The sequence below is a fragment of the Haliotis rufescens genome, unplaced genomic scaffold (assembly GCF_023055435.1).
Source record: "Haliotis rufescens isolate VD_foot unplaced genomic scaffold, xgHalRufe1.0.p SCAF_31, whole genome shotgun sequence".
NCBI classification, from domain to species: Eukaryota; Metazoa; Mollusca; class Gastropoda; order Lepetellida; family Haliotidae; genus Haliotis; species Haliotis rufescens.
The window spans coordinates 3,512,077-3,531,982 of record NW_025964013.1 but is presented as its reverse complement, the minus strand read 5'-3'; the positions used below and the strand labels follow the sequence as shown (position 1 = coordinate 3,531,982).

At 37.7% G+C, this 19,906-nt stretch overlaps 1 protein-coding gene across 1 annotated transcript; it reads right to left on the bottom strand.

Moving 5' to 3' along the window:
• Window positions 1-3,567: 3,567 nt before the first annotated feature.
• Window positions 3,568-17,998, bottom strand: LOC125371791. Its single transcript, XM_048380576.1, has 8 exons — window positions 17,756-17,998; window positions 15,785-15,838; window positions 13,257-13,430; window positions 12,934-13,023; window positions 12,439-12,492; window positions 12,079-12,135; window positions 4,601-4,682; window positions 3,568-3,977 (listed from the first exon to the last, which is right to left on the bottom strand). The coding sequence occupies exons 1-8, from the start codon at window positions 17,862-17,864 to the stop codon at window positions 3,800-3,802; spliced, it is 798 nt and encodes a 265-aa protein (XP_048236533.1). The 5' UTR covers window positions 17,865-17,998; the 3' UTR covers window positions 3,568-3,799.
• Window positions 17,999-19,906: the final 1,908 nt, after the last annotated feature.

Below are 19,906 nucleotides of genomic sequence, written 5' to 3'. Positions count from 1 at the left end.
TGAGACTTGACACCTATGTGAAACACCTGAAACAATCCAAGTGATCAGTTGAAAAACGAACACGGGTTATAATATCCCGAAACGATATGCATCTTTTAAAATATTCGATTGTTACAGAGACACGTGACATCGAATAAGTTTCTTTGTACAGCTGCAGACGAGTGGGATATTGTTCCTTTGTGTGGATATTCACGGATACATTCCTCGAACAAGGAAGCTGCCTAAAATTTATACACATAAATTTGGTAGGTTGTAATTATGGTATTTGCATTTTGTTTTCCTTCATTTGCTGTAGCATTGAACCGATTCGTCCTTGTTTCTCTACGTATTGGTTGGGAAATTATTCAATGCGCGATAGACGTTGTTTTCACAAGTCTTTTCCTTTGTAGACGTGTATATATTACCGTCAATTTGTAAAATGTAATTCTCTCAGGCAATTTATAAAATGTATAAATATTTCAGTCATTTTGACTAAAAAAATTGTCCAGATTGATTAAGATGATCAAAAGGGCCTACAAACATCACAACAGATTATTATGTAGTATTAGAAGCCAAACAACATAGAAATGTTATTTTCAATGTAACATTTTCAGTCTCTTGGTGATGACATTGAACATCAAAATGTTTGGAATTCTTTATCATAATAATACAGATGGAAATGGTTTTCAGTCACTTGTAAAATAACTGAATATTTAGGCGTTTAATAAATTTGAAAATGTAACACGTTTTGACAGTAAAAATATATACACACTATAAAAAAAGCAATGCTCAGGTGAAATATTTACTTTGTGTTGCCAATCAAAATAGTGTAAACGAAAATCATAAAATTACCAAGCAAGTGACTTATCAAAACTTCGTCACCATTACCGATGCTACCCACAAAGAAACCTACATTTCCTTATTATCTCGAAAACTGTGTTTCATTTTGTTGATCAGTGTGACCATACGCCCTTATTACTACCCATAAAAGTGACTAATGCGCTTACGAATGGCGCAACAGAGGTCGCGAACTAGTCTAGATTTCTGCAATACATCCGGGTACTCGCTGGGAAAAAACAATAACAAAGGCAACAACCATTCCCGGGGAATTGCGTTAGATCAGTGCCACTTTAACGAGTTGGTGCAGCTTACTCCTCCTACAGTATGTAGCAGCTCATTAAGTAGTAGGTGAAGCCAGGCAGTTACGCTGGTCACACCTGACTGATCTGTCTGATTATTGGGTCGTCTGACAAATGGGATGTCTGACAATTGGGAGTGAACAGAGATGTGAGTAAATTAACTCCCAGGTGTTAATTGGTTACAGCCGGCTTAATTGGCTGTCTACGCGGCTTGTCGATTTTCTTGTCAGAGTGTGGATTAAGCTATGTTTGATACTAGCTGTTACACAGTTGCTCAGCTGATCAGCTTGTATATTTGCTCATGACTTATATTAATCAGGGTGAACTCCCATTAGTTAGACGCCCCAATAGTTAGACAGCTTATAACAACACTTTAAACGGTTGAGTGCACACTAATCCTTGTGCTTGTTACCTCAGACTTTAAAATGGAATAGTCCAGATAAGATCTGACAAACAAAGCAAAGTAGCTTGAAATAGATACTTTAATATTATACTTAACATTTAATGACACTTTACATTTGATAAATTTTATACAGTTTGTAACAACACTTTGTGACAGTTTTTGGTAATGTACACTTTACATTTAATAACTGTTACAGTTTATTTATCACCGACAGTCGTACATTTCTCATTGCACGTCTTGACGACACATCTCCAATGTGTGCAGGTTTGCCTCTCGCGGTTTCTGTTGTAAATATATCCATCTAATATCAACTGCTTACTTCCACGCCGAGACGTGATTTACTCTACTTTCCTTAAACCAGCCATATTGATACTGATAATGAGACGTACCCCAATCTCATATTTATTTGTTTGACAATAGATAATCTAAACTCAACTCCTTCAACTGATCATACAGTAAGACAATTAAGCTACTCCATAGTTTACATAGTTAATCTCATGCCTATTGAACCTGTGCTGAGAGTAAGGTAATTTAGGTTAATTAAACGAAATTGTAACATATATACTCCCTAAACTGTGAGTCCCCTATCCCTACGCAGTACCCTAATCTAATTAGGACTGATCCATTACACCTGTAGGTATATTCCCTCTTTGCCTAAATAAAAATGTCTAACAATTGGGACGTCTAACTAATGGGACGTCTAACTAATGGGATATAACCTTAATCAGTGATCTTGGTCAGTGCCATTTGGTTCTTGAGCCTTTAGGTTGTCGGTGACGACTTTCACTACTTGTTTGAGTGTGTACGTTTTGAAACTGATCGCTTTCCTAAACAAATAATATTATGTCAAGCCTAAATATCATCAACTTCAAAAACTTTTTTTCTGCTCCTGAAGTCTCAGTGTTAAGAAACCTCGGCGGATTTGTCTCCTGTATAGTTAAATGGTGTATAATATCATACTCATACACATGCGAGTGTCCTCTGTTAATCAAATGACTTGCTTGCATTTATAATTACGTCCTTGTACCACTGTAAGTGGTTAGTTATGGAATAAACTATGTCTATGTCGATGTCTATCTTTAGATGGCCCAGTCGTCTAAAGCGCCGGAAATTGCTGTGCAGAGTCCCGTCCCTTGGGAACACCAGAAACGTATGATTGTGGGTTCGAATCCCATTTCGCCCCGATTATGTTTCTAGGTTTGTCAGCACCATACCCGTGCTCATGGAATTCGCCGAAGTGGTAAACGTCTGTGACCTGCATCACCTCGGGCTTTCCTCCCACATTAAGCTGACGCGCCGTGATATAACTGGAATACTGTTAAAAGCGGCGTTAAACTCAACTCACTCACTCACTCTGTAGATACCTTTAGCTGATAAGAATAAGACCTTTACCACGTTCTCTATTATTGCTTTATTCTTATAGTGACACCCTGATCTCAGGAGCACAGCTGAGTGACAATAACTTCATCAGGCCCATAGTTAACAATATTCTATGTTTGTATAGATGTTTCATGAATATAAGAGAAAAGCAAACTTGTATAACACCATTAACATGTCGAATACCCACACAAACAGGGTTAAACAAAGCTAACGAATTGAACGTCTGATATGGATCGCGAGAACAACAGTCACGTGTATTTGATAACCTAAACTCAGTCACAGTATTTGAATTATCGTCCTTCGGAGAACAGTTTCGTTCCTTCAAACTGGCGAAACAAAAACATTTCCCTGTGTGACAACATGTTCTAATTAAATAACCTTTGAATCTTCACAGCTATCGAACAAAGTTGACCATTAAACTGAAACAGGAAATAATGACTAACAGTTTGGCCGGCATACATGACTACTAAATTACGTCTGGTTTTATATTTTATATAACTCAGCAATCAAATATTCATCTATTTTTGTGTTAATGTTCCTTTCATCACTTGTGGAATTTATATTTTCTCATATATATTCCTCTTTCATAGATAGTGAGGACTGAGAAATAATTACAAAACAAATCACAACTATTTTAAAATTAATATTTTATTGAATAGCGTTCAGAGCAAGATATTAAAGAATAAAAACAAGGATATGTAAACCTATAGTAACGTATCATGCATGTATGTACCGGTGGAAAGGAATGAACACGGCTAGAACAAAGATTATCACAAGAACAGAAGACACGAACTGTGCAGATCCTGCAATTGCATCCTAAGCTTGTGTGGGTATTGGCGATGGTCTCTGCAGAATTCATACCTTACGGTTGTGATTAGAAGTTTTAGGATTCGTGTAATTAATCATTCTGTTCCGACTGGTTTGCAGGTGCCCTTTCGTTGTTTTCAGGCTCATTAAGTGTAGCATAATTGTTCATTTCTGAAGCATCTCGAGCTTGTAGTTGACAGTAATAATCCACTTCCGGTTGTCCTTCACTTGCGACATTCACCTGATTTCCTGATGACCCTGTTTTCTTCCTGAAAATATAGTCCATCAATGGTCAAATGGATTTTCAATTGATGACGACAGGCTAGATAGCGCGTGCGTTTATGTGTTAATGTGTGAGCGTGTGTGTGTGAGCGTGCGTGCGTGCGTGCGTGTGTGTGTGTGTGTCTGTGTGTGTGTGTGTGTGTGTGTGTGTGTGTGTGGAAATCGAGTCTGGAACGACAATCCAATGATTGATATAATGAGCAATGGTCGGGGGACGATGAAGTACTTTCTACAAACTCACCGAGTCTGACCAACCCAATCAATTAAGTCGCCTTTTACAACAGCCACAGGTTGCTGGGTAACCGTTCCTAACCCGGAATCCTCCACAGCGTGCTGGGTTAGCTGACTAATATTGTTCATTGTGTGTCTAAGAGCAGGACATTCCTACCAGTCATCACTGACTTTCATATTAGTGTAATCATAATTTTGCCTTTTACTCTTAATGGAAACTGTTTCGGTAGATAGTCCAGAGTGATTATTCTCTAGCGTTGACATTTTGAATTAAACTGTATAATGAATTCGTCTGACAGCGATCTTGTCACAATTGTACCACCCACTTACTAGGAAGAACAATCATCATCTTGTAAACAATACTAGTTACTGTTCTTACCTTTGGATTAAGTAACAGCCAAGAGCAATGCTCACAGCAGCAAGAACCGCTATCAGACATACGATCGCGGCGATGATTGGAACTGTGAGCAGAAATGAATATAACACGTCCCATTTTAATTCTGGAAACCCCAAAGTCCAGAAACTCTACGGTCTTTGCCCAGTCTCGGTTAAAGGTATTTACAAAATTAAACATGCCGTTTTCATGGGAACATACCAAGGAAGAAAAAATGAAAAAATAAATTGTTTAAAAACTCAATATTTAGACTATGTCGCCCATGGGCCTGCCCATGGGCGAAGTGTGGCCCATGGGTAGGCCCATGGGCGAAGTCTGGCCCATGGGCCAGAATATGTTCCTTTACTTAAAACTCATGTTTTTGTTTCGCAAATACATTTAATGTATTCATTCAAGTATCATGACACAAAATTTAATTCATTTTAACTTAATTCATCGATTTTATAGCGATATTGAAATATTTCGCCCATGGGCGAGAAAAAGGTTTGGCCCATGGGCGAGAATATTTTCTTTACTTAAAACTCATGATTTTGTTTCAAATTTAACTAATGTTTACTTAATTCAACTATTTTACGGCGTTATTAAAATATTTCGCCCATGTTTTCGTCAGTCCCTTTCAAGCATCAAGTAACTGTTTGCAAAGTATATTGTATCATGTGAAATATACTTTATATCATATCATTACATTACTATTTACGAAGGGCATTTGGTTGGATGTTTCCTTTAGTTCTACAAATTTCACCTGTTTTACATATTGTAGCGATCTCTAATGAACCCTCCCTTACCTCTCAAAACGTTTTGACAGTTTATCATAGGAATTCATGTGCGTGTACTCCAATTCATTGGAGTTATTTTCCACAACATTAAATTTTAGTTAGTTTCTATTTCATTTCGCATTTAATGTCCCGTTGATACATCACACTGGGCAATTACGTGACACTAGGTATGCAATATACAGGTACGCGTGCGCGTATTTTAATGAAAAAAACTATTCGTCTTTTATTGCATAACGTTTGGCTGAATATCTTACATTCTAACGAAATCTCGAAATAATTATTTAATTACATGCGGTTTCGAACTGACCAGTGGGAATTATGTTTCAATGCGATTGAGGAAAACGTGAGTGAATATTGTGACACTAAAGCAACTTTTAACTGCATTGTCACTTTTGGTATGAAAATGGTAACAGTTCAGAAAAAACTACAGCCTTCTTATGATAATTCTCATTAGTACGTTGTATCTAATTACAGTGTCGGCCTTATTTACAGGTGATTCTACAATACCTGCTCTCGGTCAATTACGATCTACCACACCACGCGTGAATAAACAGTTATGCAGGTGTTGCTGTGGGCAAATACCTAGCCTGAAAATGTTTATTTTTTTTAGGATACATGTTTTACAAATGTTCGTTGATATGTGGATATATTAAGCACAAAGACAAAAAAATGTTTATAAAGATGAATTAGTGCCTTGATATATTCATCGAGATGTGTATCATCGTTTAATGGGGTCATTCAATAAACGTATGTTTGGAGGAGATATCAAAGGAGCCGCCCAATATACACAGTGTCGTCCGGTGAACTACCACCCCACCCTGTCCATTAGAGTTATGTAATCGGTACACAAATATATTTGATGCGGTGTCAGTGCGGAAGGAGTTTGAATTACGTCCGCCAGTTGCCACAGAAATCCTCAAAGTATAGAAACAATAAACAAGGTCAATCCGTATTAATTACCTAGTGACGCACGTAACAACGACTGTCAATAGGGAAAATGGTGAAAACAAATTGAAATAGATTTTAATAAAACATTATTGCACTACATAACTCGCAAAAGCGGTGCCTAAAATTGTTTGACCGTATTATGTGTGTTGTAAACTGACGAATAGCAAGTAATTGTCATGCTGTACGCATGGTTCCATATACAAATTCAGTTATACAACCGGTATGAAACTGAGAACTGAGATACCAAGTACAACCTGCATTCACACACGGAAGCAATATACTTGTGTGTATGTCCTCTCCTCTAAAAAATGTATCACTAAAGTATTTGCATTGTAATAAATATAGTAATGATAAAACTTGGTAATTTGGTAGGTCTCCGACAGATATGATTTTCAGTTTTTTTACACCTTTGATTGATACGGATTACGTACCTGTAGTCTAGTCACTGTCTCTAATGTATCTGCTTGTTAGAAATTTCAAATGTCTTGTTATAGCACTGTTCCTAAAATACGGCAGTTTCTTTTATCGGGTATAAATAGTTGATTCGTCTTGTCACGCAGTCATTTTTACTTGATCGAATGATTTCCACAAAAAATTACGGCAGAGAATTTTGTATTTTATTATATTTTTAGAAGATTTTAGAAGATGCTTACATCACTGTATCTCAGAACGTAAAACTGATAACATTCAAACATGTAATTAGTACACAGTTAATTGTTACATATAATTTCCTGCATATTCCTTTTTGAACAAAAAGCCTACATGTATACTGATATCGGTGTCCACTGTTAAAAGGGTATTAGTGTAGTCAGCCATGGTAAATGGAGAGACAATAATAAGGTGATTAATTATAGTCTGTTGCAGAATATGCGGTATAAGTGTAGTCATTGATACATATACACATTACACATATACAGATGAAATACACGATATGATGCAGTGCAAGAACAAATTAAGATACGGTTTCTATTAAAAATAATTATACGATTTTGGATTTAATTAGCATGTTTAAATTTTCAGGCCAACACGGCTGAGATACAGCATCGGCATACTCAACTGGAGTTGTTTTCTGCCGGTCGTAAGTTCATTGTTTGACTGAGCACACTCGTGTCGGGGTTGCGATATGTTCTTCTCTTTGTTGGCAGCCTGCCAGCGGTCTGAATTTTTAGAAAGGTCTCAGCATGGGACTGTTAATTACTTCTTAATGATGTCTACAAGCTTACAAACTTGTAGATGTTGGGTGCGGTTAGGACCAAACTTTTTCAGCTCAGAGTGTTAGTGGTCCTGGAACCCATAGTGTCAAACAGGTTCTGCACAATACGTCCATCAGATTCTACTGTTCAACAGCATTGTCACTGAATTTCAGAACTCTGGCATGATATAATAATCAAGGATTTCGAAGGCAAAACCTTTTCTCGCCCATGGGCGAAATATTTCAATAAATCTGTAAAATAGCTGAATTGAGTAAAATTGAGTTACATTATGTGCCATGAAAATAGTAAGAACACCTGCATGTATTTGCGAAACAAAAACATAATTTTTAAGTAAGGGAAAATATTCTCGCCCATGGGCCAAACCCTTTTCTCACCCATGGGCGAAATATTTCAATATCGCTATAAAATGGTTGAATTAAGTTAAAATGAGTTAAATTTTGTGTCATGATACTTAAATAAATACATTTAATGTATTCGCGAAACAAAAACATGAGTTTTGAGTAAAGGAACATATTCTCGCCCATGGGCGACATAGTCTAAATATTGAGTTTTCATTTTTTCATTAAATTTTGTGTCATGATACTTCAATGAATACATTTAATGTATTGGCGAAACAAAATGAAAGATGAATTTGTGCCTTGATATATGTATTCAACGCGAACGAAGCTTGTATTTTCTCCGCGATCCTGATGTGTATCATCGTTTAATTGGTCATTCATTAAAAGTATGTTGTGAGGCGATATCAAAGGAGCCGCTCATTATACACAGTGTCGTCCGTTTCGCGTGAACTACCACCCTACCCTGTCAGTAAGAGTTATGTAATCGGTACACAAATATATTTGGTGCGATGTCAGTGTAGAAGGAGTTTGAATTACGTCCGCCAGTGGCCACAGAAAGTATAGTACCAATCAACAAGGCCAATGCCGTACTAATAACCTAGTGACTCGCGTAACAACGGCTGTCAATATGTCTGCTACATCTACCATACCATCATCCCTGTCACAACGGGCGTATTAACGGCTTATTCAAAATATTAATTGTAGAAATGTCGTTACCAGACTAACGTACGTCGTATTCAGTCCTCAACTGGATGTTACATTCCTTATATCAGTTAACAGCCCTGTTTGTGAAAATATTTACTAGACATAAGATTTAAAGACTAATAAAATCAATTGTAAGACCGCATAGACCATAAAACCGAATAAAATATGTCTTGGTATCATCTCTTGTGTATTAGATGATGGCAATGACCGGAAATGTTATAACGTTAGATTAAGAAGGAGAAACATTAAATTGGGATACGATGACATGCATCAACCAAGTCAGCGAGCCTGACCACCCGATCCCGGTAGTCGCTTCTTACGACAAGCGCTGTCGCCCTTTTACGCCAGGAATGGTTTGTTGAAGATCTTCACGGGTCTATTGAATGCAGGGATTTGTGTAAAGTCATTCAGACAGCATACAATGCCAACTAAAAAATTATACTCAGTGTCTCCGCAAAGTAATATAGTACGGTACTTAGAGTACATGTGAGATTATACTCAGATTAGGGAGATGTTTTATCCATATAACGTGTTATTATTCTACCTAACAATGTATTTAATGAAATGAATGCAAAACAAACTCAACGGCTAAAAGGTTTCATTGAAAAAACTACCCCTAGTAAAACAACTGCAACCCGACACAGATTAAACGCAACTTACAAACACAATCATAATCTGGTTAGTCTGTATCACTCAACGAGGCCGCTTACTCTGCCCACAGTACCCATGGGCCAAACCTTTTTCTCGCCCATGGGCGAAATATTTCAATATCGCTATAAAATCGTTGAATTAAGTTAAAATGAGTTTAATTTTGTGTCATGATACTTCAATAAATACATTTAATGTATTTGCGAAACAAAATCATGAGTTTTAAGTACAGGAAAATATTCTCGCCCATGGGCCAAACCTTTTTCTCGCCCATGGGCGAAATATTTCAATATCGCTATAAAATCGTTGAATTAAGATAAAATGAGTTAAATTTTGTGTCATGACACTTGAATGAATACATTAAATGTATTTGCGAAACAAAAACATGAGTTTTAAGTAAAGGAACATATTCTCGCCCATGGGCCTGCCCATGGGCCTACCCATGGGCCAAACCTTTTTATCGCCCATGGGCGAAATATTTCAATATCGCTATAAAATAGTTGAATTAAGTTAAAATGAGTTAAATTTTGTGTCATGATACTTCAATAAATACATTTAATGTATTTGCGAAACAAAATCATGAGTTTTAAGTAAAGGAACATATTCTCGCCCATGGGCCAAACCTTTTTATCGCCCATGGGCGAAATATTTCAATATCGCTATAAAATAGTTGAATTAAGTTAAAATGAGTTAAATTTTGTGTCATGATACTTCAATAAATACATTTAATGTATTTGCGAAACAAAATCATGAGTTTTAAGTAAAGGAACATATTCTCGCCCATGGGCCGAACCTTTTTCTCGCCCATGGGCAAAATATTTCAATATCGCTATAAAATCGTTGAATTAAGTTAAAATGAATTAAATTTTGTGTCATGATACTTGAATGAATACATTAAATGTATTTGCGAAAGAAAAACATGAGTTTTAAGTAAAGGAACATATTCTCGCCCATGGGCCTGCCCATGGGCCTACCCATGGGCCACACTTCGCCCATGGGCAGGCCCATGGGCGACATAGTCTGAATATTGAGTTTTTAAACAATTTTTTTTTTCATTTTTTCTTCCTTGGTATGTTCCCATGAAAACGGCATGTTTAATTTTGTAAATACCTTTAACCGAGACTGGGCAAAGAGCGTAGAGTTTCTGGACTTTTGGGTTTCCAGAATTAAAATGGGACGTGTTATATATATATCATTAAAGACAGCATGCATCGATAACATCTCGACGGAAAATATTTTCTTTCCTTTCAGAATCTGATTGGTATTGCAGTAGTTCTGTAAGTCCTCCCGATACAATGAAACTCTTCATTGGAGGCTATCACATGTTCGAATTACCCTAATTAAGTTAAGTCTGACGTAAGGAAAATTAAAATGCTGTGAAAACTGTTTTCAATCTACGAGTCCAAAATAAAATGTTTTCAACAGCATACATCATACATATTGTACATTCACTCAACATATTCACATAATAAGCGCGGAATACATACGATGTCAAACATGCAAATGTAGATGCGCAGATTATTGTTTGTTACACCGAGTTGGTCATGCGTGGCATATGTGGTGAGCAACATACCATTGTAACATCCAAATCAATGCATAACTAAATCATGATAATACACACAATGAACAATCATACACCATTACAGTCATAAATAATACCGTTTGTGTTTGCTCCAGCGCCTATGGTTAGACTCGGTGGTGTAGATCCTGTGTGTATTACAACGTACAAGTACAAACATACTAATATATGCTGCCATATACCCGTCCTGTCATATGTGCGTTTAATTATATTGGCAAAAATAAGGTCTTGACAGTCATGAATAGGTTGAAGTACAAGGAGACTTTGGGTATCAACGTCTGTAATCTCTACCCATGTATCTATGACGTTTCGATGCTACTTCTTGCCCCTTCTTCAGGTGGTTTATATGTACTTGACCAGGAGAAAGTAGGTAATTTGTTATCCATGTATGTGATTGATAAATTACTGCTATATTCTTTCGCGACTTTGAATATTTAATCATTTACGTTATTGAAAATTGTTTCACGAAAATTGAGGCGTAAATGTTCATACGTCTGTTTATGTATATTTATCAAAACGAAACAAATTATCGCCTATTAATTTTCGTTACTGTTTATCAATGTAGATGTCACCATGGAGAGTGAGTCACTGAGTGAGGTGGGTTTAAAGTCGCTTTGAACAATATTCCAGCTACATCAGGGCTCAGCTTCACGTGGGAGATAAGCACAAGTGATGCAGGTATCAAACGTTTACCACCTTGTGTGTAACCCACGAGCACGGGGATGGTGCTGACAAACCTAAAAAGATAATCGGGGCGAACCGGAATTCGAACCCACAATCATTTGCGTCTGGCGTGTTCACGGGACGCAACAGCGAATTACAGCGTCTCAGACACACAGGTTGATATTAGTGAGTGAGTATGGTTTTACGCCGCTTTTAGCAATATTCCAGCAACATTACGGTGGGGGACACCAGAAATGGGCTTCACACGTTGTGCCCATGTCGAGAATCGAACCCGGGTCTTCGTCGTGACGAGCGAACGCTTTAACCACGAGGTTACTCGACCGCCCCAAGGTCGATGTTAACAACTGTATACGTGATTGTAGGACTATTCCCTTGATGGTTATATGTTCAAGTGAGACTATGACTATATGTCAGTGAATAAATTTGCTGCGTCATATTTACCATTTTTTAAGTAAGTAATTTAAGTATTAAGTAAATAATGTTGTCAGTAATTCACACTACCTAAACTATGATTACACGATGATAAAGCGCACAATGTACCATTACACAGTTTTACAGTAATGTGGATTACCTTTTGTGTTTGATCCCTGGGTTGTGGTTGGAATCTGTGGTGTTGATGTTGTAGATCCTGTGTGGATACAACGTTCAAGTACAACAGATAGGTAGACTTGTACTTGTCAAGGATAAAATAGGTAAATGGTAATCCATGTTTACAAAAATTATAATTGATATATTCTTGCATGAATATATCATCATTTACACGATTAAAATACTGTTTCACGAACATTGAGGCGTTAACGTGTATATAAAAAACAAACAAAACATATCACCAAGTAATATTCGTTTCTGCCTATCAAAGGACATTTTACATAAAAGACACCATAACACCGGTTGGATATGGAGGAACTACAATTGTATACATGATATGTACCTTGCGTGGAAGCATCTGTGGTTTCATTTCGACACGGTACGTACCAATCAGAACCTGTCAATGTAAGATACAAATTATGTAGAAAGCGCGAAAATCTGTTTTAAATACACATATCTTATTTCTCATAAATAGTACCATAAACTTACATCAGAAGTGTTACCCATTTTACATACGTAACTAGTCAAGTCGAGCTGTGTAACGTAACGCCAGCCGAAAAACATGTCAATATATCAATGTGTTAACCGTGCCTTTTGTCTCATCTTTCACATTTGACAAGATGCATATATCACTGATCGTGTCCAACCCTCGTAAACATGAGAGTTGATGACAAGGTTATCCTCAAGGTTTGAGCTTGTAGTATATTTATGCGAACACTTTGAGTCCATGGCAGGCTGTTTACACAGAAGGGCACACTAATCGACTCACTGCCATACGCCCTTGACTGTGTACTAGTATTTATGATGTCAATAGATACACTCTGGCATAGATACTTACTTGTACTTGTGTTCAATGTGCAGACATAATAGTTGGAGTCACTACAGTTGGCGACCTGGAATGACCCATTGAAAGCTGTCTGGCAGATATCTGTAAGGTTAAGAATATTATTCAGTGGATGTTCATCCATTGTAATATCTGTTTATAACAATTGGATGTTTTCAACAATAATTAACCATTGTCAGTTGAATGTCAATCTGTTTCGCTGTTCTGTCTGTGTAGCAATCAACATTGTAGAACTGTAGCTCATGTCACAAGCTTGAAGTGAGGGAGAGTAAGGTTCAGTAAAAGCAGTGACGGGTGATCAAGGTTCACAACATTACCATTTATGTTTATCCGTATCTTGGTGTGTTCAGCAGTAGCATTCTTCAACACATTGCTGCCGAGGGATGTAATTAAATATTCTACAGAGAATATCTCGGCATCCTTGTTGATGCAGTCTGTCACCGCTGCCGACCAATTGAGAGCAACACAGGAAGATTCAAACGTTAAGTTGTCTGAGGAGAAACAATTATATCATTAGTTCAACAAATAATTCATACCTTAATCAAAACAGGACAGACTGAGTAAAATAGTGAGTGAGTAAGCTTTAGCTTAAACCATGATTTTATTGTGTTAATCAGTTATGTCAAAGGGATTAAGCTTAATTATGGGGAGAGGTTAAAAAAATATGACGGTCGTTGACGTTTTGACATCTTTACAGCCCACAAGCAGGGGAATAGTGCTGACGAAATATGGGTCATATTCAGGAGTATTCCTTGGTCCTACGTACCTCGGTCACATATTGCACGGGATCTATTTAATTAAATGGATTACATATACTATTCAAAAAAAGAAACGCATAACCCGTATTTGCTGAGAAAATGTTGTATATTCAAACATGAATAACTTGGTAGGAAATGAACTTGAGTACATGAAATTTTACATCCGTTTAAGATCAATGTCTATACAATGATGTCCATAACTTGAGGTAAGGCATTCACAATATTCCTCAAACGTGAATGGTGTATCAATATCTGTTGTGCCCACCACGTGCACGAATAACAGTTCTCACAAGCCTTGTCATGGACTGGATGAGACGCTAGATAATGGCCTGGGATATCCTCCGCCGCTCCTCCTGCAGAAAAAGCAGCTAGTGCCTTGGGTTGATGTTGACGCTGACGGAGACGGCGATCAAGTTCATCCCACAGGTGCTCTATTGGGTTAAGATCCGGGGAACGGGACGGCCAGGGGAGCACGTTGACATTGTTAGCAGCGAGAAAGGTCATTGTGACACGTGCCGTGTGGGGCCGGGCGTTGTCCTGCTGGAAAATGTCACGTTGGACGTCAATGGCTGGCAGGAGGTGTGGTAGCAGGATGGTGTCTCTGTAGCGTACAGCCGTCAGGTTTCCCTGGAGGTAGACAAGATCGGTACGACCAGTGTAGGATATTGCTGCCCACATCATCACACTCCCTCCACCCAATCTGTCCACTTGACGCACGAAGTTTGGGGCATAACGTTCATGAACACGTCTGTAGACCCGGTTCCTACCATCACGTCTCTGTAACAGGAATCTGGACTCATCGCTAAACCACATGCAATGGCGATGTTCCTTGTGGCAGCATCAAGACGTGGCATGTTCATTTGGCATGGAAACACCTTCTGGACGAATGCCTAATTCCGAAAGCAAGCTTGCTTTTTATTGCCAAACACTGCATGCTTTTCCTGCCCAATTTCAACGTGCAAGATGCCACTTGTTGCGTTGTGGCGATGCATTTCTTACTCATTCTCAAAAAATCACATCAAAGTCAACATTTTCAAGCAAAATCGATTTGTTGCAAACGGAAGTGTGTCAATTGATGCTCTCACCAATATTGATACATATTTTGACAATAATATCAATACAATAGGTATTATTTTCGTTCTGACATATCAGTAACACCCATGCGTTTCTTTTTTTGGATAGTATATATACCTCGGTCTCATATTGCATGGGATCTAGTTAATAAAATGGAATAAATATATACCTCGGTCACATATTGCATGGGATCTATTTAATAAGATGGAATACATATATACCTCGGTCACATATTGCATGGGATCTATTTAATAAAATGGAATAAATATATACCTCGGTCACATATTGCATGGGATCTATTTAATAAAATGGAATACATATATACCTGGGTCACATATTGCATGGGATTTATTTAATAAAATGGATTACATATATACCTGGGTCACATATTGCATGGGATCTAGTTAATAAAATGGAATACATATATACCTGGGTCACATATTGCATGGGATTTATTTAATAAAATGGATTACATATATACCTCGGTCACATATTGCATGGGATCTAGTTAATAAAATGGAATACATATATACCTGGGTCACATATTGCAGGGGATCTATTTAATAAAATGGAATAAATATATACCTCGGTCATATATTGCATGGGATCTATTTAATAAAATGGAATACATATATACCTCGGTCACATATTGCATGGGATCTATTTAATAAAATGGAATACATATATACCTACACATTGCATGGGATCTATTTAATAAAATGGAATAAATATCACTTCGGGCTTTCCTCCCACATTAAGCTGACACGCCGCGATTTAACTGGAACACTGTTAAAAACGGCGTTAAACCCAACTCACTCACTCATTCTATTTAATAAAATGAAATACTTATATAACTCGGTCAAATATTGCATGGGAAATGAAACAAATACAGTTCATAAAGAAACATTTTCAAGAGAATAACAATAATAATGTCCAGATGTAATATGCATTCTAAAAACTTTACAATAGGACAATAACACATTCGATTTCACAACAGATAGTGAAAGTATTACCGTTTTTGTAATTTGGACTTGTCGTCGTGTATTTTGTAATCTTTGTTGAAGATCCTGTAATGTGAGGGGCGGTCGGGTGACCTAGTGGTTAAAGCGTTCGCTCGTCACGCCGAATACCCGGGTTCGATTCCCGACATGGGTACAATGTGTGAAGCCCATTTCTGGTGTCCCCCGCCGTGATATTGCTGGAATATTGCTCAAAGCGGCGTAAAACTATACTCACTCACTCACTCCTGTAATGTGAAATCGATTTGCCTGTAACTACAATATATTACACATATATATCATATATATATATTTTAATTTGAAGTTTACATCATATACGGCTTTTACATTGGATGATAAGTCGGTCACATGATCGCGAAATTGACGTTCATAAGTGTATGGACAAGACCGTGTTTTTGAAATGACGTAAACACTGACGGACTGCTTCCACATTCCCAGGGTTTTCCCTAGCACGAATACATACAGAAGCGTTCTCACTGATCATTTAGACCTTTAATCTTGAACTCAGCGTTTTATCATGCATTGAGAAAGGTCAGAGAGCTGGACTGCATGATCGTTCACTGTTAGCCTTGCTATGACCCATGCTAGTGAGCAAAACGAAGAAATGCACATCCAAACTATCGTAGTATGGACTCAATCCGTGGCCACGCTGACAGTGACGGTCCACAGCAATCTATGAAGTGAACTCAGTGTATATTTGGATCATCTTTAATCGCCCTTCAATGATCGGCCAATTGATCAATGATGACTGAAACATATAACCGCCACATGTTCATTAGACTTTCGAAATCGCTCCCATCACGTGTATTGTGTCGGCGTACGACGCGCTGTCATTGTGACTGACTTACTGAGGGAGATTTTGACAGACCTTCCTTATCTAACGGTGATATTATTTGAATACATGTGTTGTGTCAGATGTTTCTGAAGAGCAAGTTGTCCATACATAAGCTCATGCCACCTCTGTTTTGAGGAACTATTTTATTCCGCGATACGGCTGGTTGTTGTATGGCTGTCAGTGTAAACATGATGTCACACGTACTTAATAAAATTGTGTTTAAATCTAGGCCTAAATCCTTTGAGGTTAACAAAATATGAAAAACATTTAAAAGTTGTATGAGTTCATTGGAGTATGAACCTTCATAGAATGAGAGCCAAACATCCTTAACTTACTAAAGATATGCAGTTTGTCTAGTCTACCACTTGTAATGACGCTAATGACAAAAGCTGCTACTTTTCACAATTTTGCGCCATATTGACAACCGTAATCGACGTTTTGACATTTTAAAAATAATAATGACAATCACAGGAATAGTGCTGATGGACCAGGGATCATATTCAAAACTATGTAATGTCCTATATTGAAAAGTATCTGTTTATAAGTAGCAATGGATTCTGATTTGGATAAGGAATGCAAATCACAGCGAGTTGTGACTCTTTACATCGAGCATTTATAGCATGGGATCTTTTTAGTTACGTGAAAAACATATTTTACCAATACATTTGAATATGTTTTATTATGTCATATCCATGACTCAGTTAATTTATTCACAGTTTCAGAGACTCATACACTATTCATTGCTATTTTGCCGTTCACGCACAATGGAATCTGTTTCGTCGGATAATCGAGACTGGTTATTCTCTGGCGTAGATGTTTTATATAATAAAGGGTCAACACACTTATAAACTAACATTAGTGGCCATGCCTATAAATTGTAGAAAATGGCAATTGAAGATGCGAAAATTATTCTGATAGAACAATATATGTATACACACTGTCATGCTCAATAATCATTTTCTTAAAACAGAGTGAATTATCGAAATCGCATGTAACTCCATTACAAATAATCCACATCAAAGTACAAACTCTAACTAGGAAACCTAATAAATACACCTGCACTCGCACCTCTACAAGTGCTCATTCATACACAAGACGAGACAACCCACAATATGAAAACTGTTTCTCACCTGTGGTAGTATTGGTTGTAGTACTGTGTGTGTGTCTCGGGTTCATCAGTATCAGTACCAATAACACAAAGCTACCATGTTTAACAGGGGAGATGAACACAGAAGCCATCCTTCATACGCGACGCTGTGTAAATACTGACACTCCACACTCACGCTTACCATACAGTTAATGTGACTCAGTTTCCTGCTTCGTTACTGATACCAGTTCATGACTGGCTATGACAATAAACATCCCAGCTGATAGCGCAGGCTAGCGTAGTACAGTGAAGAAAGTTCCCTTATCTTAGAAAAGTCCCGTATCTATTAGGAAACAACATGTCCTCTTGTATTTGATAGCAAGCAGATAATTTATTCGAGGTAAATGTTGCAGTGTTTATACATGTGTTTACATAATTTCATAGTATTATTGTAATACTAAACACATCATTAATATGTCAATATTTATGGTTGGATGATGTTTGCATACATTTGTCCGAAAGCATAAACGGATAATGCATGACTGCAATATTATACAACGCAGCTTAAGATTCCGCACAAGTCACCTGAGAGTGAAGTAGTTTACTTTTACCGCTATTTTGTGTTTACACCCAATGGCAAGCCATTCTGTTCGGCCGATCGAGAATAGTTATTCTCTGGCGTTGATTATTTCCTATATATACATGAATGTGTATATGTCATGATAAAAGAGACTGGACAACGACGAGGTTTGCTCTTTGAATAAATGAAATGAGAAAAAAAACTAAAATAATACATGCTAATTTTCACCATGTTTTGGTTCTCAAACATGCCCGGGGCCCCCTCCTGTCTTGTCGGTTTGTTGGTAACTTGTCATCCATATGTGGAAGGTGGTGTCCCTATCAAGTTGCGATCTTTCCCTACTTAGTAACGTGGATTCATAACTGATTTCGTTACAGATCGAGAGATATTTTTGAAACAAAATATTTCCTACTTAGTGAACAATACTGACAAATGTATGCAGAAGGGTGACAATAGTTACCTCCTCACGATCAGTAATCGGTGTGTTTATTATGACCATACAAATAGTATCATATTTCACTTGCTAAACTTCACGATTTAATATTAGTCGATCGTCGTTGAAAATACAGAAACGATAATGTCTTTTGGTTAATGTATAACTCGAAGAGAATGCTAAGCCCCATATCCCTCTCGCCATTTCACGGAAGTATCGTATTGTACCGAGTGACCCGTATACCGGCTTGACTGACCTGGTTCAGGGACAGTTCACTGAAAACGTGAGTGTGTAGTGACGCATGAGCATCACCCCAGCTATATAACACCGTTAGATGACATGCCACATCGTATGATCGCCACTTATTCCAACACAAATAGTTCAGTTCCCTCAATCAGCTTATCATCAGTGAAGGTCTTGATCAATTACCAAAGTGAAGCCCAACTGACATAGACCATGGGTGGTTTTAGTTAATTAAATTCGAGGCCTAGTGGATAGAACATAAGTCCATAAGGTCGGTTGTTCGATGCCCTGGCTGAGTCCTACCGGGGGAGTTAAAAGTAGTTGTTATGTTACCCTGGCGCTCTGCTTTAAGGGGAAAAACAAGGACTGGTCGCCTCGTAATCTGTCTTGGTTGGGCATTCATGATATACTGCGGCATACCATCTCAGTGCAACCAGAGACCGATCACCACCGATAGGCAGCATTAATTAATAATGCATGATATTGCATAATAAACATTGCATTACTACATACGGGGAACGGGAGTTGTAGCAGAGTGTGTTTCAATATTTTACCTCTCAAACAAAAACATAAGGCTGAGGTGGACGAGTTACTTCCCTCGGGTGTGTAAGGATCCTATGGTGGGTTATCTATACCCATAAAAACGTGACATAAGATCGCGGGAGAGGACGTGTTTGTGAATCGGTCTCACTGCAAATGTTTCCTGATCGAAATTTCAACCGTACACTGAGCTGTTAATGCAACAAATCGACAAGAGAAATACAATATGTCACAAAATGAGTGAAAACAAGAGAAGAAAAGGACTTCGGCAAAATGACTCTTGTGATTCGTATATAGGGGACATTCCTACGAGTGCCACGTCGATACACAAAAGGAAGCATAGTGCGTGAGTCTTTATATACATTGTTAACACCTAGCCCCTTGTACCAGAAATTAGC